This window comes from Coregonus lavaretus (genome assembly GCF_964263955.1).
Source record: "Coregonus lavaretus genome assembly, contig: HAP1_SCAFFOLD_381, whole genome shotgun sequence".
In the NCBI taxonomy this organism is placed as follows: Eukaryota; Metazoa; Chordata; class Actinopteri; order Salmoniformes; family Salmonidae; genus Coregonus; species Coregonus lavaretus.
Window position 1 is genome coordinate 118,413 of NW_028165309.1, and position 27,021 is coordinate 145,433.

Consider the following 27,021-nt stretch of genomic DNA (forward strand, 5'->3'; position numbering starts at 1 on the left):
TTTCATCAAAGATGAGAAAATAGTAATTCTGTATCGCGCCAAACAATAACACACTGCATTTTCAAATTAGAATAAAATAAAATAAGCTATATAAAACACTGCTTTATCTTGAGAAGAAAATACAAGTTTTTCAGCTGCTGGCTAGAACTAGCTCGCTCCGGATACCTCAAGAAGAAGGATTTGGCTGTTAGCTCCAGGTTCCAGAACCTTCTCCAGGGTCCTTCACAGTGTGAGAGGCCAGGGCTGGCAGATTAACGACTGAGTGACAGGCCCTCCACACAGGGAGGTGGAGACCAGCCTGTTGCCCCACAGGAAGGCCTCTTCTCAGGGTCACTGCCACCTGTGTGCACCATGTGAGAGAGCTAATCAGGACGGATGCACATATGGGCCCAGCGCAGGCACGACATGCAAATGTCAGGCTCAACAACATGTTCCTTGCACAGAAGCAAACATGCCTGTTGCATATCGTTGCGTTACACTATCCATGGTAGAAAAAGGTTTTAACCCTAACCGACAAAAAAAGGGTTCCAGCTTTGGTAACCACCAGTTAGTTATACAAGACATCTGCGGCCTCTTGGGTGTGGTATCAAAGACTTGCTGTTAACTGAAAGCTGAAGGCCTCTGGGCCACAGAGACAAGGTACTTTAATGGAGGATACAGTGGTGAAAGGCAGGCTTTCCAAACCCCACCGAGAGCGAGGGAACATTGAGCGAGCAGTCATGTTAAGTGCTAGCAAACCAAAGCAAACATACAACAAAGGAGATGTCTGATGTTATAAATTATGCATCGACAATGTTATCCTGGCACCCGAGCGAATGTGATGAACTGGAATATCTATTTCTCTTTATGATCCATGCTCAGCGAGACAATCCAAATTCTGGAAAAAAAACTGGAAAGGAACATATGCAAACTTGGTTTAGGCCTACAGAAGGGAGTTCGCTGGTTGCGTGCCCATTTCTGTAGTGATAAACGCTGCACATTCACGCTAAGCAAAGATAATTATCGACTCACACCAGTTTCTCACTCTTCCCTGCCATCTACCAATCCCAGTGCATGGAAGCGGAGGGACAAGACAAAATGTGTGGACAGAAATCCTGGCAAATCTGGGAATGCATTTTCCACTGTCTCTGCTCTGCCTCCATCTCGGTCTGCTGGAGTGAAGAGACGCCAGGCAGGGGTCTTGAGCCGACGTCAATCACGCGTTTGTAGTCCCTGCAAGCACGCAATGGTTTAGCATCTAGTGTAGAGAAAATACATGTTTATTGTTATTTAGTTTGCTTTAGGGCTGTGGTGAGAGAGGTGGGGGTTCCAGATAAAGTGGGGGAAAAGTATTTAGTCAGCCACCAATTGTGCAAGTTCTCCCACTTAAAAAGATGAGAGAGGCCTGTAATTTTCATCATAGGTACACGTCAACTATGACAGACAAAATTAGAAAAATTCCAGAAAATCACATTGTAGGATTTTTAATGAATTTATTTGCAAATTATCGTGGAAAATAAGTATTTGGTCAATAACAAAAGTTTCTCAATACTTTGTTATATACCCTTTGTTGGCAATGACACAGGTCAAACGTTTTCTGTAAGTCTTCACAAGGTTTTCACACACTGTTGCTGGTATTTTGGCCCATTCCTCCATGCAGATCTCCTCTAGAGCAGTGATGTTTTGGGGCTGTCGCTGGGCAACACAGACTTTCAACTCCCTCCAAAGATTTTCTATGGGGTTGAGATCTGGAGACTGGCTAGGCCACTCCAGGACCTTGAAATGCTTCTTACGAAGCCACTCCTTCGTTGCCCGGGCGGTGTGTTTGGGATCATTGTCATGCTGAAAGACCCAGCCACGTTTCATCTTCAATGCCCTTGCTGATGGAAGGAGGTTTTCACTCAAAATCTCACGATACATGGCCCCATTCATTCTTTCCTTTACACGGATCAGTCGTCCTGGTCCCTTTGCAGAAAAACAGCCCCAAAGCATGATGTTTCCACCCCCATGCTTCACAGTAGGTATGGTGTTCTTTGGATGCAACTCAGCATTCTTTGTCCTCCAAACACGACGAGTTGAGTTTTTACCAAAAAGTTATATTTTGGTTTCATCTGACCATATGACATTCTCCCAATCCTCTTCTGGATCATCCAAATGCACTCTAGCAAACTTCAGACGGGCCTGGACATGTACTGGCTTAAGCAGGGGGACACGTCTGGCACTGCAGGATTTGAGTCCCTGGTGTTACTGATGGTAGGCTTTGTTACTTTGGTCCCAGCTCTCTGCAGGTCATTCACTAGGTCCCCCTGTGTGGTTCTGGGATTTTTGCTCACCGTTCTTGTGTGGAGCCCCAGATCGAGGGAGATTATCAGTGGTCTTGTATGTCTTCCATTTCCTAATAATTGCTCCCACAGTTGATTTCTTCAAACCAAGCTGCTTACCTATTGCAGATCCAGTCTTCCCAGCCTGGTGCAGGTCTACAATTTTGTTTCTGGTGTCCTTTGACAGCTCTTTGGTCTTGGCCATAGTGGAGTTTGGAGTGTGACTGTTTGAGGTTGTGGACAGGTGTCTTTTATACTGATAACAAGTTCAAACAGGTGCCATTAATACAGGTAACGAGTGGAGGACAGAGGAGCCTCTTAAAGAAGAAGTTACAGGTCTGTGAGAGCCAGAAATCTTGCTTGTTTGTAGGTGACCAAATACTTATTTTCCACCATAATTTGCAAATAAATTCATTAAAAATCCTACAATGTGATTTTCTGGATTTTTTTCCCTCAATTTGTCTGTCATAGTTGACGTGTACCTATGATGAAAATTACAGGCCTCTCTCATCTTTTTAAGTGGGAGAACTTGCACAATTGGTGGCTGACTAAATACTTTTTTCCCCCACTATCTCTAATCTGCTGCTTGGGAGAACTGGCAGATCCCACTGAGGAAGCAAGAGAGGGATTAACATGGGAACAAACGGTCTCACCTGATGTGATTGACCACTGTTCACGGTTACTTTTGCACGGTACTTGAGCAACTATCTTATCCGCAGTCATCGATATTGGCAGATTTGTCGAAAGGCGCAAGTGGTTTCCTCAAGTAAAATGGGATGCAATCCATTCATATTACCCTATCAGTTAGAGTTCATTAATGAGGACGTTTCATACTTCAAATGGCCACTTATTGGAATGCGCTTAATCTCAAGATACCAAATGTGGTGCGGTGAGTGTTTGAGTGGCTAACCAGGTCTATGAGCAGGGCACAAGGGTGAGCGGACAGATAAACCGCTAGAACTAGCAGGATGATAATAGGGTCCAGAGGGAGAGGGCAGAGGGCAGGCCCTTCCCCAGGGTAGCCCTTCCCCAGGGTAGCCCTTCCCCAGGGTAGCCCTTCCCCAGGGTAGCCCTTCCCCAGGGTAGCCCTTCCCCAGGGTAGCCCTTCCCCAGGGTAGCCCTTCCCCAGGGTAGCGTAGCCCTTCCCCAGGGCAGGCCCTTCCCCAGGGTAGCCCTTCCCCAGGGTAGCCCTTCCCCAGGGTAGCCCTTCCCCAGGGTAGCGTAGCCCTTCCCCAGGGTAGCCCTGTCAGTCAGCCACGTTTGAAGCTGCCGCAGTCAGACACAAAGAGACATAGCCTTAGTGTTCTAAAGCAGAGCCTTTGAGTTCTAAAGCAGAGGTCAGCAAAGTAAAAGCAAGCAATTAGCAGTATTAACATCCATGCAGAAATAAAGCAGGTGGAAGGGAAGAGGGGGGTGGAATTGGAGGTCTGTAACCCATCAGGTTTAACTGGTTTCTGTGTCTAACCTCCCAATCCAAACACTTAATTAGCTTGATTATGGTATTAAGAGCCGGGTGGAAAGTATGCCAGGTGGATTTGAAAATCTACTCTGCGATAGAGTTTTAAGCCTCGTTTGAGCCAGCTAGTGTGTCCCTAGATACAAGATGTTTATGTAGTTTCTATGCGCACAGACAGAGGAAATTCATCCGGCTGCTTTCATTGGTCAAGCGAATATCGCGTCATCAGCCAGTACTGAGTGTGTGTGTGGGGGGGGGGGGGGTTAGAGGCTCGGGGCCTAGGACGCTCCCGTTTCCCCATGATCCCTTTCTCCAGGTCCCGAGGCAGTTGTTTGAGCCTGAGTCGGAGTGACACGTCTTACTAAAACTGGAATGATATGCAGGTGCAGACCGGTTGTTTTGGTGGGTACGTTACTGGGCATCTACCTTTTCAAATCATTATAGTTCCTAACAGACAAAACCACAACACTAGACTAAACCACTAGACAATGCATACCGCGCGTTCCGCATGAATGCCAGCCATTTCCTTGCGGGCTAAATCCCATGCAAGGAAGATAATTATGTTTCTTCTCTCTAAAAGACAATACTGCAGTCTTATTTGCAAGTAAGGAGAGTAAACATCATTAATTGGAGAGGCACACATGGATGGAAACCGCCAGATGGTGTTTTGTACTCATTTGTCATACCACGGCTGATAGGGGGAGGTGCGAACGATTATGCGCTAGAAGGAAGAAAAGGTGTTTATTGATGGCGGAGAACTGGGCAGCCCGTGATCAAGCGTCCACCAGGCCGACCGGTGCCTCGTGTTCCTGGCCGAGCTGGGCGGACGTGGCACACGATGCCCTGCAGACCACAACGCCTGGTGTGCATTATGGACCATCTGTCTCCAGAACAAGATGCCCCCAATTTTTCCTCAGTGGAAAGAGTGAAGGCTGGATGAGTGAGAGGGAGGTCTCAAACCTGGCACTGCAGTCTGGAGCTGGTGAGATGACAGGAGCGCGAGCTGAACAAAATTGCAATTCTGAGTCTCATACTGAGAGAGAAACTGCAGAAGCGTGTTATCCTTCGAGACATCAACTTGTATGGTGTCTGAAGCTGTATGAGATCGCAGTTGACAATAAGATAAAAGATAGCCTGACTAAAATATATCTGTTAAAAATCTGAATCCAAGGCCGAAATACTGTACAAGGCTGAAAGACCAACAAAAATAAATGTAAAAAAGAGAAGAGGACAGTGTCCCTGCTGTGAAGCAGATTATGTATCAGTCTGGGGGCTGCTCTGCTCAAGCTGCTAATACAGTCACTTTGTTCCCGGCAAGGACGGGTCCATTCAGGGAGAGACGCCGCAAGCTTTGTGGGGGCGCAGTGCATTCTCTTTCTTTCGCTCTCCCTTTTCCCCCCCTCTTCTCTACCCCTCCTTTCCTGGAATTTCATGGTTTTCTGGAAGATTCAGGAGGACAGGGGAGAGAGAGAGAAGCCGGCTGACTATCTCTTTTAAACTTTGTGCCTCAAAGCAGCCGCAGAGCTGAAACAAAACATTACAAAACAATGAAGCTATAACAACGATGGCAGCTAACTGCGCCCACGCAACGGCTTGAACTTCCCTGAGCTCCCAAGTTGCAACTTCAATGAAAACACCGAACCCTCGCGTGCTTTATCTCGACCGCCCGAGGACAAGGGTCCTCACAACAGACAGACAAATAAACTAAAGCGTAAATGAGGATGCTAATTACTGGATCCCAGACGCTTCTTTTTAACCTCAAAGACAAACTGAACAATGCAGTGTAATGTGCTAACACGTGTAGCTTATTTTTTATGTTAATACTGTACAAGTGGTTAGTGCAGTAAGGGTTTAGCCTACAGTAGCACTGGCATTGAGTTATGATTAATAGTAGACAGACATACTAGCAAATGCATTTATTTCCAGGAAAATTATCTTTCGAGTGGTAAGTGTGTCTATAAGGAGACTGGTCATTGCTTGGATGTCAATTTTTCCAAGAAGCCCTTCAAATAGATGCAGCAGTGGCCCGGGGAGCCAATCAGGATTAATTAGACCCATAATGTCCAGCAGACACCTCTGTCAATCACTCACACAGCCACCTCTGCCACACAACAAACAGTGTCACATTGACTTCCATCACAACTGCCAACCCCTCTTCTCCAGTAAAAGCATATCTGCTATAGATCTAAATGAGCTGCCTGTCCCCCAACACGCTAAACACCACTACTGTCCCCCAACACGCTAAACACCACTACTGTCCCCCAACACGCTAAACACCACTACTGTCCCCCAACACGCTAAACACCACTACTGTCCCCCAACACGCTAAACACCACTACTGTCCCCCAACACGCTAAACACCACTACTGTCCCCAACACGCTAAACACCACTACTGTCCCCCAACACGCTAAACACCACTACTGTCCCCCAACACGCTAAACACCACTACTGTCCCCCAACACGCTAAACACCACTACTGTCCCCCAACACGCTAAACACCACTACTGTCCCCCAACATGCTAAACACCACTACTGTTCCCCAACACGCTAAACACCACTACTGTCCCCCAACACGCTAAACACCACTACTGTCCCCCAACACGCTAAACACCACTACTGTCCCCCAACACGCTAAACACCACTACTGTCCCCCAACACGCTAAACACCACTACTGTCCCCCAACACGCTAAACACCACTACTGTCCCCCAACACGCTAAACACCACTACTGTCCCCCAACACGCTAAACACCACTACTGTCCCCAACACGCTAAACACCACTACTGTCCCCCAACACGCTAAACGCCACTACTGTCCCCCAACACGCTAAACGTCACTACTGTCCCCCAACACGCTAAACACCACTACTGTTCCCCAACACGCTAAACACCACTACTGTCCCCCAACACGCTAAACACCACTACTGTCCCCCAACACGCTAAACACCACTACTGTCACCCAACACGCTAAACACCACTACTGTCACCCAACACGCTAAACACCACTACTGTCCCCCAACACGCTAAACATCACTACTGTCCCCCAACACACTAAACACCACTACTGTCCCCCAACACGCTAAACACCACTACTGCTATTTACGTGTGGCTAAGAGAGGGAGGTGTGATAGTGATGGGGTGGTGATGGGTGTGATGGGGTGGTAATGGTGGTGGTGGGTGTGATAGTGGTGGTGGTGATGGTGATGGGTGTGATGGTGGCACGGGAAAACAAGACTGCAGGGCTTTCAACCTCCTAAAGAGGAAACCAATTGGTCAGGTTTTTAACAGATTTGAAAAGCTAATTACTGTGGTGGAAGTAATCTGAGAAGCAGCCCATTCTCTCCCTCTGATTCTGAGCTCTGATTCGCCCTCTGGAATATTTAGACATCAGCTCCTGGATTCAATTATCCAGAAGTCGTTTAGATGCATCTCCCTCTGCCATCGTTACTACCGGCGATTAACCGAGCGTGTCGTCAGCGGCACCAAAGTAATCTGACACCGGGTTTGGCCTTTACCGCAGCTTAGACTCCCACAATCTTCCAAAGCCTAGGGAGCATCTTGACAGGGGCGATGGGCATGCTGACAGTCTGGTAGGCCAATTCCGAAGACAAAAAAAAACATGAAAATAACATTATGCTGCTGCTGCCTGTGCCGTGTTAAACGTCGACATGAAGGCCAGCTGAGAAATAACAGCAGAAACTGCTGGATAACGCTAAAATAACCCACTGGAGGTAATAATAATAACAAGAATTTAGTGGGTGCTTATACAGTATTTGTTTTATCCCACACATGTACAAGTGTGTATTAATACGCATGAATTGGAAATGTGTTTTTTTACATATCCCGTTGATAACGGCATATGCAACATTAACTGCTAGGCTACCTGCCGCAAGGTTGTGAAAAGTTCGAGACACCATCGGAGACTGGGGTCACAGCCAGGGTCTGCCATTATCAACGGCAACCCTGAAGAAATTAGGGTTAAGTGCCTTGCTCATGTGCGCATTGACAGATTTTTCACATTGTCGGCTCGGGGATTCGAACTAGCGACCTTTCGGTTACTGGCTCAACACTAACCGCTCCTTGCTGTACCTGAGCAGTAAGAAAATAACCTCAACTAATATCCATACTGTGGAGCTGATTTTCCATGGGAAATTATGTGTGTGGGTCTTACAGTGGGAGGCAGATGGCCAGAGTGATGGGCGACAGAGACATTCATTGATCGTCACGGTTGGGCATCTGAGCTGAAGACTTTGAGAGCGAAGCCTCGTCTTTACGGCAAGGGCACAGCGAGGAGAGGTAGTAATATTGTTACGGGGGTGAGCACCATCCATCAATTAAGCAAACAAATATAACGGTCAAGTACAACAAACTGATCAAATTAGGGCAATATATAATATATGACAGTTGGCAGCAGCTTGGTGTGAACGTGAATCCCTGCATACTTTTGTAAGTACTGTGGCAAATGTGTTCAGCCTTCCTAGCTTCTCCTTTTCAAGACTAGACCAAGTATCTCAATAGGGTATATTTCTATATGACAGCACTACACAAACCTTGCTGCATTGGATGTTAATGAAATGGTTTCTATAATAGCTAATACAGACACACACACACACACACATATATACACATATACACACACATATATTATATATATATATTATACATACATACATACATACATACATACATAAGTGTACACACCTACTCATTCCACGGTTTATCTTTATTTATCCTTGTCCTGTTGAAAAACAAATGATAGTCCCACTAAGCGCAAACCAGATGGGATGGCGTATCGCTGCAGAACGCTGTGGTAGCCATGCTGGTTAAGTGTGCCTTGAAATCTAAATAAATCACTGACAGTGTCACCAGCAAAGCATCCCCACACCATAACACCTCCTCCGCCATGCTTCACGGTGGGAACCACACATGCGGAGATCATCCGTTCACCTACTGTGCATCTCACGGCAGTTGGAACCAAAAATCTCAAATTTGGACTCATCAGACCAAAGGACAGATTTTCACCAGTCTAATGTCCATTGCTCATGTTTCTTGGCCCATACAAATGTCTTCTTCTAATTGGTGTCCTTTAGTAGTGGTTTCTTTGCAGCAATTCGACCATGAAGGCCTGATTCACGCAGTCTCCTCTGAACAGTTGATGTTGAGATGTGTCTGTTACTTGAACTCTGAAGCATTTATTTGGGCTGAAATTTCTGAGGCTGGTAACTCTAATGAACTTATTCTCTGCAGCAGAGGTAACTCTGGGTCTTCCTTTCCTGTGGCGGTCCTCATGAGAGCCAGTTTCATCTGCACTTGAAGAAACTTTCAAAGTTCTTGAAATGTTCCATATTGACTGAGCTTCATGTTGTTTATTTTTGCTTATTTGAGCTGTTCTTGCCATAATATGGACTTGGTCTTTTACCAAATAGGGCTATATCCCCCCCCCCCCTACCTTGTCACAACACAACTGATTGGCTCAAATGCATTAAGAAGGAAAGAAATTCCACAAATTAACTATTAACAAGGCACACCTGCATTCCTGGTGACTACCTAATTTATTTCACCTTTATTTAACCAGGTAAACCAGCTGAGAACAAGTTCTCATTTACAACTGCGACCTGGCCAAGATAAAGCAAAGCAGTGCGATAAAAACAACAACACAAGTGTTACATATGGGGTAAACAAAACATACAGTCAATAACACAATAGAAAATATATATACAGTGTGCAAATGTAGCAAGTTATGGAGGTAAGGCAATAAATAGGCCATAGTGCAAAATAATTACAATTTAGTATTAACACTGGAATGATAGATGTGCAAGAGATTATGTGCAAATAGAGATACTGGGGTGCAAATTAGCAAAATAAATACAATATGGGGATGAGGTAGTTGGGTGGGCTAATTTCAGATGGGCTGTGTACAGGTGCAGTGATCGGTAAGGTGCTCTGACAACTGATGCTGAAAGTTAGTGAGGGAGATAAGAGTCTCCAGCTTCAGAGATTTTTGCAGTTCGTTCCAGTTATTGGTAGCAGAGAACTGGAAGGAATGGCAGCCAAAGGAGGTGTTGGCTTTGGGGATGACCAGTGAGATATACCTGCTGGAGCGCATACTACGGGTGGGTGTTGCTATGGTGACCAATGAGCTAAGATAAGGCGGGGATTTGCCTAGCAGTGATTTATAGATTACCTGGAGCCAGTGGGTTTGGCGACGAATATGTAGTGAGGGCCAGCCAACAAGAGCGTACAGGTCACAGTGGTGGGTAGTATATGGGGCTTTGGTGACAAAACAGATGGCACTGTGATAGACTACATCCGATTTGCTGAGTAGAGTGTTGGAGGCTATTTTGTAAATGACATCGCCAAAGTCAAGGATCGGTAGGATAGACAGTTTTACGAGGGCATGTTTGGCAGCATGAGTGAAGGAGGCTTTGTTGCGAAATAGGAAGCCGATTCTAGATTTAACTTTGGATTGGAGATGCTTAATGTGAGTCTGGAAGGATAGTTTACAGTCTAACCAGATACCTAGGTATTTGTAGTTGTCCACATACTCTAGGTCAGACCCGCCGAGAGTAGTGATTCTAGTCGGGTGGGCGGGTGCCAGCAGCGTTCGATTGAAGAGCATGCATTTAGTTTTACTAGTGTTTAAGAGCAGTTGGAGGCTACGGAAAGAGTGTTGTATGGCATTGAAGCTCATTTGGAGGTTTGTTAACACAGTGTCCAATGAAGGGCCAGATGTATACAAAATGGTGTCGTCTGCGCAGAGGTGGATCTGAGAGTCACCAGCAGCAAGAGCGACATCATTGATATACACAGAGAAAAGAGTCGGCCCGAGAATTGAACCCTGTGGCACCCCCATAGACTGCCATAGGTCCAGACAACATGAAGCTGGTTGAGAGAATGCCAAGAGTGCGCAAAGCTGTCATCAAGGCAAAGGGTGGCTACTTTGAAGAATCTCAAATATAAAATATATTTTAATTTGATTAACACTGTATTGGTTACTACATGATTCCATATGTGTTATTTCATAGTTTTGATGTCTTCACTATTATTCTACAAATATAGAAAATAGTAAACATAAAGAAAAACCCTTGAATGAGTAGGTGTGTCCAAACTTTTGACTGGTACTGTACACACACGCACACACATTGAGTGTACCCCCCCCCCCTCTCTGATATCACTTTTGGGTGACACTCGGCTGTTTTGATCATCTCCTGCCTGCTTTGAGGTAATCACACTAACCCTAATCCGAGTGCCAATTCATCCATTCCTCTGTCACTGGGAACAGGAGGATCACATAGGCTACCTGGCTCGAATCACTTTGACTAGGATGCCACAGGGGGTTAGTGCAGGTGCTCTGCAGGGTTATCCAGAGTGCAGCAGGGCTATGCTGGAGGCAGTGTTTAGGGTCTTATTACCCAGTAGACATGACATGAGAGCAAGGCTCTGTGGCACACACCAGCAGCAAGATGAGGCGCGTGGCAGTGGGGTTGAGGGGAGAGAGGAGGGGGTGTGAAGGGCTGGATCAGTAGTATAAAGCCACACTTGAAAGAGCAGCTCAATCAAACTCCCCCTCCCGTCATTTCTTGTCTCTCATCTCTCCCTCCAGATTGTGGGGAGTTGAAAAGTTCACGGGACCGGGAGCTGTGAGGCGGAATAGCTGAACCTTTGCAACTTCCCATCAGCACCCTCTCCTTGCTGTCAGTCAAGCTCCCTGGCTCGTGGGGTGGGAGTGGTCTAGAGAGGGGTGGGACATACGTCACACCACCCACAACGCCTGTTTCAATATCAGCCAACACATAAATCAACTAGCAGAGGCTCCCATTTCAATTTCAAACTGCCATCAGAAATCAGGCTTACTTACTTCAGCACAAGGGTGTCAGTTTTTGTTACAAGACGAGGCTGAAATAGCTATTGCCACAAGGCCAAACAGACAACTATAGTCAGCGTCTCATCCTTCTCTCAAGACAACAACCCCAGCCAGGTCTGACGGGGAGCGTAAAGAATTTCCTTGAAAGTAAAAAAAAACTGTGACCCCATTTGTTTCCCAAGCGATTTAATAAAGACACTTTCACGCTGCCAAATGCAGAGAAGATGCCCTTCATTAAAAAGTGTGTTGCTGGGTAGACATTGCCACAGCTTTAATCCAATTTAGTTTAGCACGTTAAAGGGCATTACTGCCAGCCTGGGCTGCCCACCCACCCACGGTGACAATGACAACACTAGAGAGGAGAGCCCCTGGGGGACTTAATGGGGAGATAAACCCCAATGAGCCTCCATTCTGGGAAGCCACAAAGGACTATCACGAGTAATAGTAGAGATACTCCACTTAGCCAACAACAAACTAGGCAGCTTCACGGCAGCTTCTGAACGGTATTTTTTAGCCCTACATAGAAATGGAAGGGGCTTGTCGCTGTGCTGATACGAACTGGCACAACGCCAGCGAGGGTTGTATAATAGGGAAATTACTTTTGAATTACTAGAACGGATCATTAACTAAACTTTCCTGTGATAAAAGGTAGAGGGAAAACCTCCATTACTGCTCTCCTCACTTGACATCAAAGTGAGCTTACGCATGACAGCATAACGTAAGATATATTTACGGAAGAATTCTATTTCTGGTGACACTCAGCTTGACTATAAGCGTGGCTCTTTGCGGCTGATTACTTCAGAGGGGAAGCGAGGGATGAGCGGTGTACATGCATGTTTATTCATCTCCCGCCCACCCTGGCTGACAGTGACTCATGCTGCGTCATCCACACAGACAGTACAGTCACTCGCCGCCATCGCTGCTTCAACCTCTGGTGTCGTACGCCGTGAGAGGTTGAAATTCTCCCTCGCTCATAAACAGCAACAAAGAGAAATGGGAATGATGGAGGATTGAGGATTCATCTCAAAACAAGGGAGAAAGGAATTGAGCTGAGGCTTTATTCTCTCTGTTGCCAATGGACTGAAACCATTCTAGTGATGCCAGGGCTCTGGGAGAGAGTGTAACCAAACTGTGCCGGGGGTCCCTGCGTGGTGACGTGATGGGCCCCTGATGGCCCCCGTCCATCCCCTGAAATAAACCCGTTTACGAAAGGGTGGCGGCTTGGCCTGCTGAGCCTTGGCCCAGTTTCCGCGGGTCAGCACCCCCTCCACCTCGCTTCCTGACAGGGGATCCGGAGGTGCAGCTGTCCGGCCGGTCTGTTCGCCGCGGGCAACCGGGCACTGCGGCTGCGCAGTCCATGCCTCCTGATGGCCATCTCCGGCATCATGTGAGGAAGTGAACGCAGGGGAAATATGGCGCTCATACTCTCACAGGGGGCATACTGCTGTCTGTTTTTTCCACTGGGTTGAGGATGAAAGTGACATGCCTTGTTCTAGTCCTTTCTACAGGCAAACTGAAATGTTGGCTTATCGTGATAGCCTGCTTGTGTTCATGTTTACAGCTACCCCACTGTAACACAGACTAGGGGAGTGCCTACCTGGCCATACTCATATTTGTAATCATAACCGTAAATTGGCAGTTGATAGTCTGATCGGATGATTCTCATGATCGGAAAACACAAAAGCGTTTTAATATGCCTAAGTAGATGTTGGCAAAATAGCCCATCTCCCTGCCGGTTTATAGACCAGAAAAGCTGCAGATTAGGAGCAGAGGGTGTATCTGTCTCTTCAACTTGCTGTGGGAAGACAAGTTTGTGGTCACTCAGTCAGAACGCACATCAGCGTTTTCCCCTTTTCCCTTACCCTCGCCCCGCTTGTTAGATACTTTGCTAGCAAACGTCCTCGCCATTTGATTTATCGTAGTAGCAGGCTAACAGGAGACAGCAATCTATATGATCACACTGAAACATGTGAGGAGAAGTGAGCAGGTGAAATTATGAAGCTAAGTGAGTAGAAGGAGAAATACAGCTTCGCTATATCCAATCAGAGCAGCAGGATCAATGTACAGCCCGCCCTTCTCTTTACAGATAGGCTAACTAGCCAGTTGACTTATTTAGACGACACAAAATCTCACTTAATTGAAAGATGCCCGCTGGCACCCAAAAATATATTTTTTCCCTATCACGGAAAATAACAAAATAAATAGGATAAATCAGGACAATTGCCCATTACTAACCCTCATGGCAGTACTACTCACCGCGGGCACCAAACTGACTAACCCTCATGGCAGTACTACTCACCGCGGGCACCAAACTGACTAACCCTCATGGCAGTACTACTCACCGCGGGCACCAAACTGACTAACCCTCATGGCAGTACTACTCACCGCGGGCACCAAACTGACTAACCCTCATGGCAGTACTACTCACCGCGGGCACCAAACTGACTAACCCTCATGGCAGTACTACTCACCGCGGGCACCAAACTGACTAACCCTCATGGCAGTACTACTCACCGCGGGCACCAAACTAAACTGACTAACCCTCATGGCAGTACTACTCATCGCGGGCACCAAACTGACTAACCCTCATGGCAGTACTACTCACTGCGGGCACCAAACTGACTAACCCTCATGGCAGTACTACTCACTGCGGGCCTTAAACTGACTAACCCTCATGGCAGTACTACTCACCGCGGGCACCAAACTGACTAACCCTCATGGCAGTACTACTCACTGCGGGCCTTAAACTGACTAACCCTCATGGCAGTACTACTCACTGCGGGCCTTAAACTGACTAACCCTCATGGCAGTACTACTCACCGCAGGCACCAGGAGCTTCTTGACCTCCTCTAAGGCTCTCTTCATCTTCATCTCGGAGCGCGTCTGTGTGTCCTCCACCGTGATCAGGACGTGCAGCTCCTCGTTCAGATGTTCCCAGTTGGGCTTGCCTCTGTTCTGCTCCTCCTGCGAAAGACAAGAAGCGAGAGAATAGAGAGATTTGAGTGGATGGGGGGCAGCAGCGTGACAGGCCAAGGCCCTTTAGAAATCTGGCTTCAACTTTGAAAGGACATACTGCTTTATTAGAGCCCCACATCAAAAGGGTGACAGCTATTCCTATAGAAATTCAAAATCTGAGGAGAATGTATGTACATCAGAGGGCCGCAGGGTTTTAATCTGACCAACCTTTTCAGAGGAGACCTACAGTGCTGTCGACACACTGACATGGTGGGTGGGTGAGACAGGACAATTGGGCCCAGGTAACAATGGGCCCCTGAGAGAGCCGTTTACCTCACTCTGAAAAGGGGGACGCGAAGCACTTCGAGGTGTTAAATTGTGACAGTGGTGCTCCTCAAAAAGGAAGGACAGGCTTTATTCACAAGCTGATGATCAAGCCGCGTGGAAGCTTAAGAGGGCCATTTCAATCTGAACACAATGGGGCCCAGCGTTAGACTCATGGCAGTACTACTCACGGCGGGCCTTAAACTGCGTTAGACTGGCGAGGCTGCGAGTGAGGAAAAGGAATAGGTCAATTCAATATGTAAGTCTTCACACCTAGCTTTAAAACCCCCCGCATACCTATCTTAAAAAAAAAACCTGCACACTCAATTCTGACACACTCTCCCAATTTACCTGGTTCTTTTGAGACGTTTGCTGACAGCGCTGCGCCGCACAAAGAGCTCTAAAAAGCTTTGGGTCACACCGGTATGGCAGCTTACCATTGTGTGTGTGTGTAGGGGGGTCTTAGCTCACCATTTCCTCTAAGCCTTTGTGACTATGAACGTTTACTAATACGCCGCGCCAAGCCAGAGTGGAGATGGCATGCTGCCGATCGCCCGCCTCCTCTGCTGAGAGCGAGCCGTTGCCATGATACTGCTCTTTGCCACACTCCGCCGTCTCACACGAACACAGTGGGAAAATTAAGTTCAATATTCCTCTCTCGTGTTTACCTTTTCCACATGGGGAGCAGGGCATATTTTTAAACTGGCAGAAGCCAAAATGATTTCACAATGGGCTGTTTGCTTGTGGCCTATTGTCGAGTCATGGTGATGGTGAGTCAACAGTTTGTTGAGGGATGGACACGAGCTAACTGTCATTTTTAGGTGTGTGTGACTGCGAGAGAGAGGAGATGGGGAGTGAATGAACACTAAACAGAGAGACAGCTGAAACCAGCTGAGAGACATACTGCCAAGTAATGGAGTTTGCCAAAATATGAACATTATGACAACGTCTATAAAAGGCAATGACTTGCTTGTGTGGCGCCCTGAAACTCCCGTCTAAACTTGAGCTCAATAAATCCTAGACCAAGGTTATGCTCTTAACACTGAAGACGCCACACATTTGACTCGTCCCTTCTGGTTTGTTTTATTGGAAGAGGAAAGTTCCATAGCCCTCGACAGGGGTAGCTGGTGTGGTCAGCTGGTGACTTATTCACCTGGGCGAGTCTAAAAATACTATTTATATCAACACGGTGTCGGAATGCAAATTTCACAACTAAGCGACTGTTGTAGCCAGCCGTGCCTCTAGCTCGCCCAGTCCCCAAGGGTTCCTCAATAGCACCTCTTAGCCACGGGTGATGGGACTTGGGGGCAACAGAGGGCATGACAGGCTAAGTAAGGTAAGGCTAGCTATGCCCGGAACAAAGGAGCTATACTTAAAAGTTTACAGAGGTCTCTTAAATACCTGTCAGAAGGAACTAAAAAGGGGGAACTAAAGGTTGAAGGTCTAATAAATATCGCAACAGTCCCAAATGCTCTTGCCATGTCCAAGCGTTTCTGGATTTCACCTCCATCTATTCCAAGAAGAGCACTAAAGGAACTATCTGTCGACATTTCTGCTTTTCTCATTAGTCTAAAAGCTTTTATACAAGCTTCATAAAGCATGAGAAAGCATTGGTTAAATCAAGACATATCACCTCTAAAATGCTGAACGACAATCCAAGTCCCCTCCTCCTCCCTTCTACAGACCTCTGGAGACCTTCTCCCATTCCTCACTTCCCTCGTCAGCTCATCCCTGACCACTGGCTGTCTCCCCTTTGATTTCAAAATGGCATAAGTTGCTCCCCTCCTCAAGAAGCAAACACTTGACACCGTGAACCATCAGATCCTCCTCGCCACCCTTTCAGGGCTGGGCATCTCAGGCTCTGCACACTATTGGATTGCATCCTACCTGGCAGGCCGTTCCTACCAGGTGACGTGGAGAGGATCTGTGACTGCACCACATACTCTCCCTACTGGTGTCCACCAGGGCTCTGTTCTAGGCCCTCTCCTCATCTCGGTATACACCAAGTCACTCGGCGCAGTCATATCACCACATGGTCTGTCCTATCATTGTTATGCGGATGACACTCAACGACTTTTCTCATTCACCCCTTCTGACACCCAGGTGGCTACACGCATCGCTGCGTGCCTGGCAGATATCTCAGCTTGGATGTCGGCTCACCACCTCAAGCACAACAAGACTGAGTATCTCTTCCTCCTTGGGAAGGCCTGCCCGCTCCAAGACCTCTCCATCACGGTTGACAACTCCCAGAGTGCAAAGAACCCTTGGCGTGACTCTGGACAACACCCTGTCGTTCTCTGCCAACATCAAAGCAGTGACTCGCTCCTGCAGGTTCATGCTCTACAACATCCGTAGAGAACGACCCTACCTCACACAAGAAGCGGTGCAGGTCCTAATCCAGGCACTTGTCATCTCCCATCTGGACTACTGCAACTCGCTGTTGGTTGAGCTCCCCAATTGTGCCATCAAACCCCTGCAACTTATCCAGAACACTGTAGCCCGCCTGGTGTTCAACCTTCCCAAGTTCTCCCATGTCACCCCGCTCCTCTGCACACTCCACTGGCTTTCAGTCGAAGCTCGCATCCACTACAAGACCATGGTACTTACCTATGGAGCAGCAATGGCGGAACCAGCTACCCCCTGAAGCTAAGACCACAGATTCCCTGGCCATCTTCCAAAAACATCTCAAACCCTACCTCTTCAAAGAGTATTTTAAATAATCCCAAAGCACCCCCCCCCCCCCCTCCCCTCACCCTTTTGTGAACTAAACATTCGCATTTGAGTGTTTCCCCTTACTAATTCCACATTTGCTGACATCTACTTTGAGGAAAAATAAAAAATGTATTTACTATGACTGTGATATGTGGTTGTCCCACCTAGCTATCTTAAGATGAATGCACTAACTAAGTCGCTCTGGATAAGAGCGTCTGCTAACTGACTAAAATGTAAAAGCTTGTTGTGCCAAATGTGCAATCAAACCTATCAATTGCCAATCCAGTTGATAGCTTGAGCAGTAAATCTAGAGAGCTGAACCAATCCGAGCTGGCACAAGACGTTGAAATTCTGGGCCTTGCACTGACAGTTCATTCAACTTGGAACTCACACTTCACTTGCAGATTCTGTGGTTACTTTGCCCTTTCTGTGATGAGGTGTTGCATTGCAGTGAGCCGCATATGAAGACCTGGTTAGAGGAAATGACAAACTAAGCCCTGAAAACCAATTTTAAAAAATGACACAGAAAGAGCTGCTGTTTTCATAACCACCTTCAAAAGGGAGTTCTTCAGGAGTTGGGCTGTGATCATAGTAGCATGAACACATGGTCTCCAGCCTCTTTTTTCCACATGTATTTGCTGTGGAGTCCCTCCCTGATTTAGGCCTCGTTTGATCAGAGGATGAAGCGTCATTTTACATTTACATTTAAGTAAGGTAGCTTAGTGGTTAAGAGCGTTGTGCCAGTAACCGAAAGCTCGCTGGTTCTAATCCCCGAGCCGACTAGGTGAAAAATCTGTCGATGTGCCCTTGAGCAAGGCACTTAACCCTAATTCCTCCTGTAAGTCGCTCTGGATAAGAGCGTCTGCTAAATGACTAAAATGTAATGTAAAATGTAAATTTAGCAGACGCTCTTATCAAGAGGGACTTACAGTTAGTGAGTGCATACATTATTTTATTTTTCATACTAGCCCGCCGTGGGAATTGGCGTTGCAAACGCCATGCTCTACAAACTGAGCTACATCCCTGCCGGCCATTCCCTCCCCTACCCTGGACGACGCAGGGCCAATTATGCGCCGCCCCATGGGTCTCCCGGTCGCGGCCGGCTACGACAGAGCCTGGATTCGAACCAGGATTTTTAGTGGCACAGCTAGCACTGCGATGCAGGGCCATAGACCACTGCGCCACTCGGGAGGCGTCATCCCAGGGACAAGTTATTATCCTGTGTTTGTCTCCCGTCTGCTCCTATTCTATCTGCTCTGTCACATCAATGATGGTGATGTGGAGGGAACAGAGCGGTGACTTAAGATGACTGACTGTTCACATTATGAGAGGTGCCTCGTTATTGAGAACGGCCATTAAACTTTGCATTGCCTTTTTTTTTTTTTTTTAAAGGTACAGGTTATCAAGTGAACAATTACCTAAAATCGGTCCTCTTTCTAACAACGCTCAAGGCCCATGGGGGGAAATGGGGCTGGAGTCAATATGTGCAGCCTCAAACTTCTAATTGACTTGACTGCATTTTTGTGATCTTTTACTTAATAGTTGTTTGAACACCTTTAAATAGATGCTGACCTACAGTGAGGGAAAAAAGTATTTGATCCCCTGCTGATTTTGTACGTTTGCCCACTGACAAAGACATGATCAGTCTATAATTTTAATGGTAGGTTTATTTGAACAGTGAGAGACAGAATAACAACAACAAAATCCAGAAAAATGCATGTCAAAAATGTTATCAATTGATTTGCATTTTAATGAGGGAAATAAGTATTTGACCCCCTCTCAATCAGAAAGATTTCTGGCTCCCAGGTGTCTTTTATACAGGTAACGAGCTGAGATTAGGAGCACACTCTTAAAGGGAGTGCTCCTAATCTCATCTTGTTACCTGTATAAAAGACACCTGTCCACAGAAGCAATCAATCAATCAGATTCCAAACTCTCCACCATGGCCAAGACCAAAGAGCTCTCCAAGGATGTCAGGGACAAGATTGTAGACCTACACAAGGCTGGAATGGACTACAAGATCTTCGCCAAGCAGCTTGGTGAGAAGGTGACAATAGTTGGTGCGATTATTTGCAAATGGAAGAAACACAAAATAACTGTCAATCTCCCTCGGCCTGGGGCTCCATGCAAGATCTCACCTCGTGAAGTTGCAATGATCATGAGAACAGTGAGAAATCAGGCCAGAACTACACGGGAGGATCTTGTCAATGATCTTAAGGCAGCTGGGACCATAGTCACCAAGAAAACAATTGTTAACACACTACGCTGTGAAGGACTGAAATCCTGCAGCGCCCGCAAGGTCCCCCTGCTCAAGAAAGCACATATACAGGGCCGTCTGAAGTTTGCCAATAAACATCTGAATGAAAGTGTTGTGGTCAGATGAGACCAAAATCAAGCTCTTTGGCATCAACTCAACTCGCCGTGTTTGGAGGAGGAGGAATGCCGCCTATGAACCCAAGAACACCATCCCCATCGCCAAACATGGAGGTGGAAACATTATGCTTTGGGGGTGTTTTTCTGCTAAGGGGACAGGACAACTTCACCGCATCAAAGGAACGATGGACGGGGCCATGTGCCGTCAAATCTTGGGTAAGAACCTCCTTCCCTCAGCCAGGGCATTGAAAATGGGTCGTGGATTGGTATTCCAGCATGACAATGACCCAAAACACACAGCCAAGGCAACAAAGGAGTGGCTCAAGAAGAAGCACATTAAGGTCCTGGAGTGACCTAGCCAGTCTCCAGACCTTAATCCCATAGAAAATCTGTGGAGGGAGCTTAAGGTTCGAGTTGCCAAACGTCAGCCTCGAAACCTTAATGACTTGGAGAAGATCTGCAAAGAGGAGTGGAACAAAATCCCTCCTGAGATGTGTGCAAACCTGGTGGCCAAATACAAGAAACGTCTGACCTCTGTGATTGCCAACAAGGGTTTTGCCACCAAGTACTAAGTCATGTTTTGCAGAGGGGTCAAATACTTATTTCCCTCATTAAAATGCAAATCAATTTATAACATTTTTGACATGCGTTTTTCTGGATTTTTTTGTTGTTATTCTGTCTCTCACTGTTCAAATAAACCTACCATTAAAATTATAGACTGATCATGTCTTTGTCAGTGGGCAAAACTACAAAATCAGCAGGGGATCAAATACTTTTCCCCCCTCACTGTATGTGTATAGCCAAATAGTCTATGTATGCCATTAGACACCTCCCATTCAAGGTTACACACAGTACATGTGACACAGGCATCCACCAGAACAGAAGTTCCTTGAATAAGCCACAGCTCTATAAGCCACAGAGACCACCTGCCACCAACAGCCCAGCGGCGTCCTTGGGGCTCCCGTCCCCTGCAGCCACGACTCCATTTGTCTCACGTCAAATCCCCAGTCTGCCTAGTTCTCCATACTGGGGAGTCCATTTATCACATACCTCCCACTCTTCCTACTCCCCCTCTCCCTGTCGCTCCACTGCTCCAGCCACTGGCGGGCTGGGCAAGCCCCTGGAGGGAGCTGCAAACTGAATTATTGAGAGCCGGAAAACAGTGGCTCCTGAATAAAAAGACTGCATTATACCCCCCCGCCCCGCCCCTCTGTTTCCAGGGAAGTCTGGGAGAACACCAGGAGGTTCAGGGAGGGGAAACGAAAGACTGACTGACCGAGGAGAGGAAGAGAGAAAGGGATCCCTGGTTATGTGGTAGGAACTCTCTCCTGAGTGGTACTGTTGGCTTCAGTGCTGGGGGTGACAATGAGATGTGGGGGAGGTTTCATTGATTCATATTTGTTTATTAAGACTTATTTGACCAGGTAAGTTGATTGAGAACCCATTCTTATCTGCAGTAACGCCCCCGCCGCCTTCCACACCTACCCCAGCCCTGGGTGAGCCTGTACATTTCTGCCTCCGAAATTCTCTCTTAAACGAGGCGGCACAATCTATATTTTGAATCTTTTGTTATTCCCCTTTTTATATGACATGCTCTTAAAAGCATCGTCCTCGTCTTTTCCAGACTCATATGGATATCTGCTGCCTGACATTAACTACACTGAGGGGGGAGAGGAAGAGTGGGGGGAGAACCGCAGGTAGCCTAGCGGTTAAGAGTGTTGGGCCAGTAACAAAAAGGTTGCTGGTTCAAACCCCCAACCTGACTAGGTGGAAAATCTGTTGATCTGCCCTTGAGCAAGGCACCTAACCCTAATTGCTCCTGTAAGTCTCTCTGGATAAGGGCGTCTGCTAAATGACTAAAACGTAAATGAGCACGTTTGGCTTCGAAATAATGTGATGTCGCATTGTCAAAGCACCTGCATATGTTTTGAAAGGTGTCTCAGAAATGGCTGGCATTTGCTTTAAAAATATCTCTGAAATATCTATGACTATCTATAATGAGGAAAAGTGAAAAGTGACAGATTCCACTGTGGATAGATCAGCTATATGCTCTCATTGATCAGTCCAATGTTATGTTTGACCCTTCCTCTAGTTGGGTCGCCATCGTACATACAGGGATTCTGAGATGATGATGCAGGCGGCCATCTTTGACTGCCACCACTGTGATGTCTGTGCCCTTTCAGAAATCAACACAGCACCGCGGCCAAGCCAAGAAAAGAGCCATCACCTGGCCCGAGCTTACCCCGGCCACTTTCCACTGAGCTGCCTTTCCATAACCTAGAGTCATGCGTTTCTTACACTTTAAGTAGGTTGTTTGTATGTTGCACTGTTATCTGGTAAGGCTATAGTAAAACAATTTGTTCTCCACACGTAGTAAGAAATCAAAATGGACGTTTTACTACGAGGCGATTAGAAGCGGGTCTTAAATCGGAGCCTTTTGTTTTGGTGAAAAATTGAGTGAAAAAAGGGGCGGGGTAGAAAGATCAAATAAATCAATGAGCTCACCTTCTTTCTGTCTCTCATGGAGCTCTTGCCTCGCACCATGATTTTGCATCCAGTTTCTGCTTCCAGCTGCTTGGCGGTGAGTCCACGAGGCCCCAGGATTCTGCCCACAAAGTTATACTGCAGAGAGATGGAAGAATAGATTATTATACAGGTAGAAAGAGTATTTCACATTCACACCGCAGTGTAGATAATCAGGCCACAATGAAAATGAAACTACAACTACTTGCACACTATGAATCATTGTCCTGTGATAGCCTTCTTATCTTAATCACATGTGATCAGGGCCTAAAAATGAATACCCGCCACCCTCCAAATGCGGATATATTTTGGCATTGGCAGAAAAGATGTCTACGGGGGTTCTGTGTGTCTCAGTTGGTAGAGCATGGCGCTTGCAACGCCAGGGTTGTGGGTTTGATTCCCACGGGGGACTAGTACGAAAATGTACGCACTCACGACTATAAGTCGCTCGTCGTCTGCTAAATAACTAAAATGTAAATATTTCACAAGCCACGTTGGCGGTTGGTCACACAGCATTTGGGAGCAGTTTTTTTCTTCAATTCCTTAGCCCACATGTAAAGAATATTAAAGAATGCATCAGTCATTTGTATTTCTTGCAACTTTCTGACGTTACGGCATGGGAATGCCTTTGTCTACCACTTTGTGTAGCCAGTTGGTGCTGCCGAAACAGTCATTTCTAAAGGCTTTCCCATAAAACCTTCTGAATTAAAATGTTAACTGCAAAGTAAGCTTACCTGGCAGAACGAGATCACGGTGATTTGTATTAACCTGTGGTGATTTGTTTTGCAAACTCTACTATCGTGCATGCAGCACAGAAACACCGCTAGCCAAACACCCGTCTCTTGAGGTGCGCAACTGAATTTAATGGGCAACTATACCCTCCAATATATTTTCCCCCCAGAAATCAAAAGGGGTCTCAGCACTTAGAAAAAGCAAACACAATTGAACATTCTGTTAGAAAAGTGGGAGAGGGACCTCCCGAGTGGTGCAGTGGTCTAAGGCACTGCATCGCAATGCTAGCTGTGCCACTAGAGATCCTGGTTAGAGTCCAGGCGCTGTCGCAGCCGGCCGCGACCGGGAGACCCATGGGGCAGCGCACAATTGGCACAGTGTCGTCCAGGTTGGGGGAGGGTTTGGCCGGCAGGGATGTTCTTGTCCCATCGCGCACAAGCGATTCCTGTGGTGGGCCGGGTGCAGTGCACGTTGACGGTCGCCAGGTGTACGGTGCTTCCTCCGACACATTGGTGTGGCTGGCTTCCGGGTTAAGTGGGCACAGTGTCAAGAAGCAGTGCGGCTCGGTTGGGTTGTGTTTCGGAGGACGCACGACTCTTGACCTTCGCCTCTCCTGTGTCCGTACGGTTGCAGCGATGGGACAAGATACAATTGGATACCACGGAATTGGGGAGAAAAAACCGGGTAAAATACCCAAAATAAAAATAAAATGAATAATAAAAAAAAGTGGGAACGGGAAAGCTGAGAAAAAAAAAAAAACGGGGAAACCCAAAACCTGGAAAAACAAAACAGTGAAAATGTTTGTGGTTTTTGGTGTAATTATGGCGAATACATGTATTGGCCACTACAAAATAATAATTCTGAGTGGCTGGCAGATTTGCTTGATATTATCTACCTGCCACAGTGGCTGGTGGACCAAAAGGTTAGTTTTAGGCCATGCATGTGATACTTATAATCTGAATAATAGAATGTTCAAACACTTGTTTGATTTTGTTGATCCCTCAGCTTTCATTCCATGGGAAACCACAGGGCTCAACGTGATATCGGCTCATTGTTGCCATGACAGCAGATTCCAGACAATAGGTGAACATTGTGAGATTAAGCTGTTTTTATATTAGGCCAGGAAAAATCATAAGGAATTCAAGTGCACAGGTACGAGTCCCTGGCGTTCCCGGCAGTGCACCCTGCTGCCTAGCCAATATTACGGCACCAAACTGAGATCGGGATCACCAGAAAGCAAGCTGAAAAAAATTAATTATTTCTTGAGAGGAAAATAGAAATGAAACTATAGGGAATTATGGGGGATGTTGGGAGTGGTGAAGTATCTACTTGACACTTTTCTTATGGAGGCCCTTTCACTCCTGAGTGGTTTTGTACCAAAGGGAACGTATTTACCGTAATCCTCTCCACTTAAAATTGGCTTCCACGAGGATAAAGGAACAATGTGTCGAAATAATCCCACATTTTTCGGCAAACTAAAAACAGAAGAATTGGTGGTTGAATGGTAAACAGGGCATGTTAACCGTATGTAGAGTGCCGAGCCGAGAAGTAAGAGTTCCATGACTTTTCCAACCTCTGCATAGACAGGCCCTTCATTTCCCTGTGCATGACATTACGGTTACTATGGAGCTCGGGTAGACAAGAGGGCAGGCTAGGCCAACGTCTGTTTGGTGAACTCTGGTCACTACATTGGTGCGGGGGTGGTGTGATGGCAAGGCATGGGGGGGCACGTGTCCTCCTGTCCTGTCTTTGGTCACCCAGTAGCGCATCTGGCAAGGATCGAAGGCAGAGGAGGAGCAAACTGTCAGTCTGCATCACGGTGGAAGCAGATAAGAAAAGAGGACCCAGCTCCCAGGCACAGTCTCTTCCCACGCTCAGCCATGGGCTTTCCTCCATCAGCCAGCAGTCTGACATCACAAGCACATGCTCAGAGGGCAAGGTCTCTGGGTGAAGCAGAACCTTTACAGCTAGCTAGTGTGCCCAAGCTTACTCACGGTCATAACAGAAGGAAATAGCGCAACTGGCCGGAGCTAATGTCTTTCTGAGATGAGATCATTCTTCACACCGTCTGTCAGCATGGATATATGGCTATAGAAGGTCAGATATGCTCAGTGTTAATCCAACCCTAGCCAGTGGCACAATTAATGCTTATGTGGAATACTATAAATTACCAGCCAATTACCCTGCTATATGTTGATGTCAAGATACAGCCAGAGAAAACCTACACTAGCACCTCTAATCCGCATCTGAGGAGAGTCTTGGTTATGAAAGGACTTCCTATACTGATACGGACATATCATTTTATTATTTATCTCTGTGCAACTGCTCTCAGGCAGATAGGAAGGAGAAGTGAATTCTCCCTGTCCATGAATATGTTGATGCTGATTGTACATGACAGGGCAGGGGCTTGCAGGAAAGTAGGGAAATTGCTCATTTGAATACTGGAACAAGACAGTAATTACTTCCAGAAGGGGCAGGACAGCGGGGGGGGGGGGGGGGGGGGGGGGTAGTGGATGCTACTGTTCCTTCTCCCAAAGTTGAGACAGTTTTTCCAATGGCTTTAAATACACTGCCTTTGACATACATGATATGGGTGGTTATAGGAGTGGTTCAAGGACATTGGGTTGTGAAGGGGCTGGGGGGATATATCTATTTTTAAGAGGGTAGTGGGCGGCAGCCATGTTTGGCGATGTCTGGCTGAGCCGTCACCACGCTCTCTACTCCAGGAAAACTCCAGGAGGCTCAAAATGTCAGCCAACGCAGGGCTAAATCAAACGTCTGGGACAGAAATACCAGCCTCAAAGCATTCAACAGAATAGAGGAAAAAGTAACGCTTTGATGAACAGGGGATTTCAAACTGGCAATTCAACAGAAGTAAGAACTGTCCCCATGCGAAGTTGCAACAAACCTTTCTAATCACCCCGTATTGTTCTCTGTGGACCAGATCATCTCTATCCTGCAGAAAACACTAGATCATGTCTTTATCCTGTAGCGGAGGGGCTGATGCCAGTTAAAAGGATAACCACCAATCGTAAGCCATTGGAATGTACAACACAATACAAAGCCAAATATGTTTGAGCTTTCAGAGGAGAGGTGGACCTGCCAGGAACTCGACATATGAAGACCTTGGTAGAAAGAGTCACTTAACTGGAGTAAGTTTGGTGGCATGCAAGGACCCGTTATAAAATCACAGCTTGTCTTGAGTCTGTGTGCATGTCTTTACAATTCTTCCATTTCAATAATCAAACATGGCTGTCAACGGGTAGCTATGGCCACAGGGCAGTACTATAAATATGCACATCTAGTTACAACATGGTGAATATGAGCAGCTTCAACAGCCAGGCTGGCTAACCAACCATATAATCAGCATCAATTCTGATTCACCGGAGAGAAAGTGCTTTAATATAACCAGCACTAACTGTTGAAATTACAAATGCAGGATATGAACCCCTTTCCCGCCACCTCTGTTCAGGATATGAACACCTTTCCCGCCACCTCTGTTCAGGATATGAACACCTTTCCCGCCACCTCTGTTCCGACCCAAACTCATCCGCGTCTCGTTCTTTATCTGTTGAATGAAATGCATGCATAAACAATTTCTTTATTTTGCAAACTCGACAAGAACTCTCCGCCGGCTCCCTCTCTCAGCGGAGGCCCGTTCTCTGAGCAGCCAATTCCCGTTCCTCATTTAAGGCATTAGGAGATTAGAGACACTGGGACCTTTCACGGCCAGTTTCTCTCCCCCCAACTTTTATCTCAGTTTACTCAAACCCCTGCGAATT

The 27,021-nt window shown here is 46.8% G+C and overlaps 1 protein-coding gene across 4 annotated transcripts in view; it reads right to left on the bottom strand.

Moving 5' to 3' along the window:
• Positions 1–27,021, bottom strand: part of LOC311116001 (protein quaking-A-like) — a 103,634-nt gene that overhangs the window by 21,382 nt on the left and 55,231 nt on the right. For all 4 annotated transcript variants that reach the window (XM_084191134.1, XM_084191136.1, XM_084191135.1 and 1 more), the window contains exons 3-4: positions 22,490–22,606; positions 14,441–14,584 (exon numbers count right to left, since the gene is read on the bottom strand). In XM_084191134.1, coding sequence (XP_084047260.1) covers positions 14,441–14,584; positions 22,490–22,606 — 261 coding nt within the window. The remainder of the gene's footprint in view (positions 1–14,440; positions 14,585–22,489; positions 22,607–27,021) is intronic.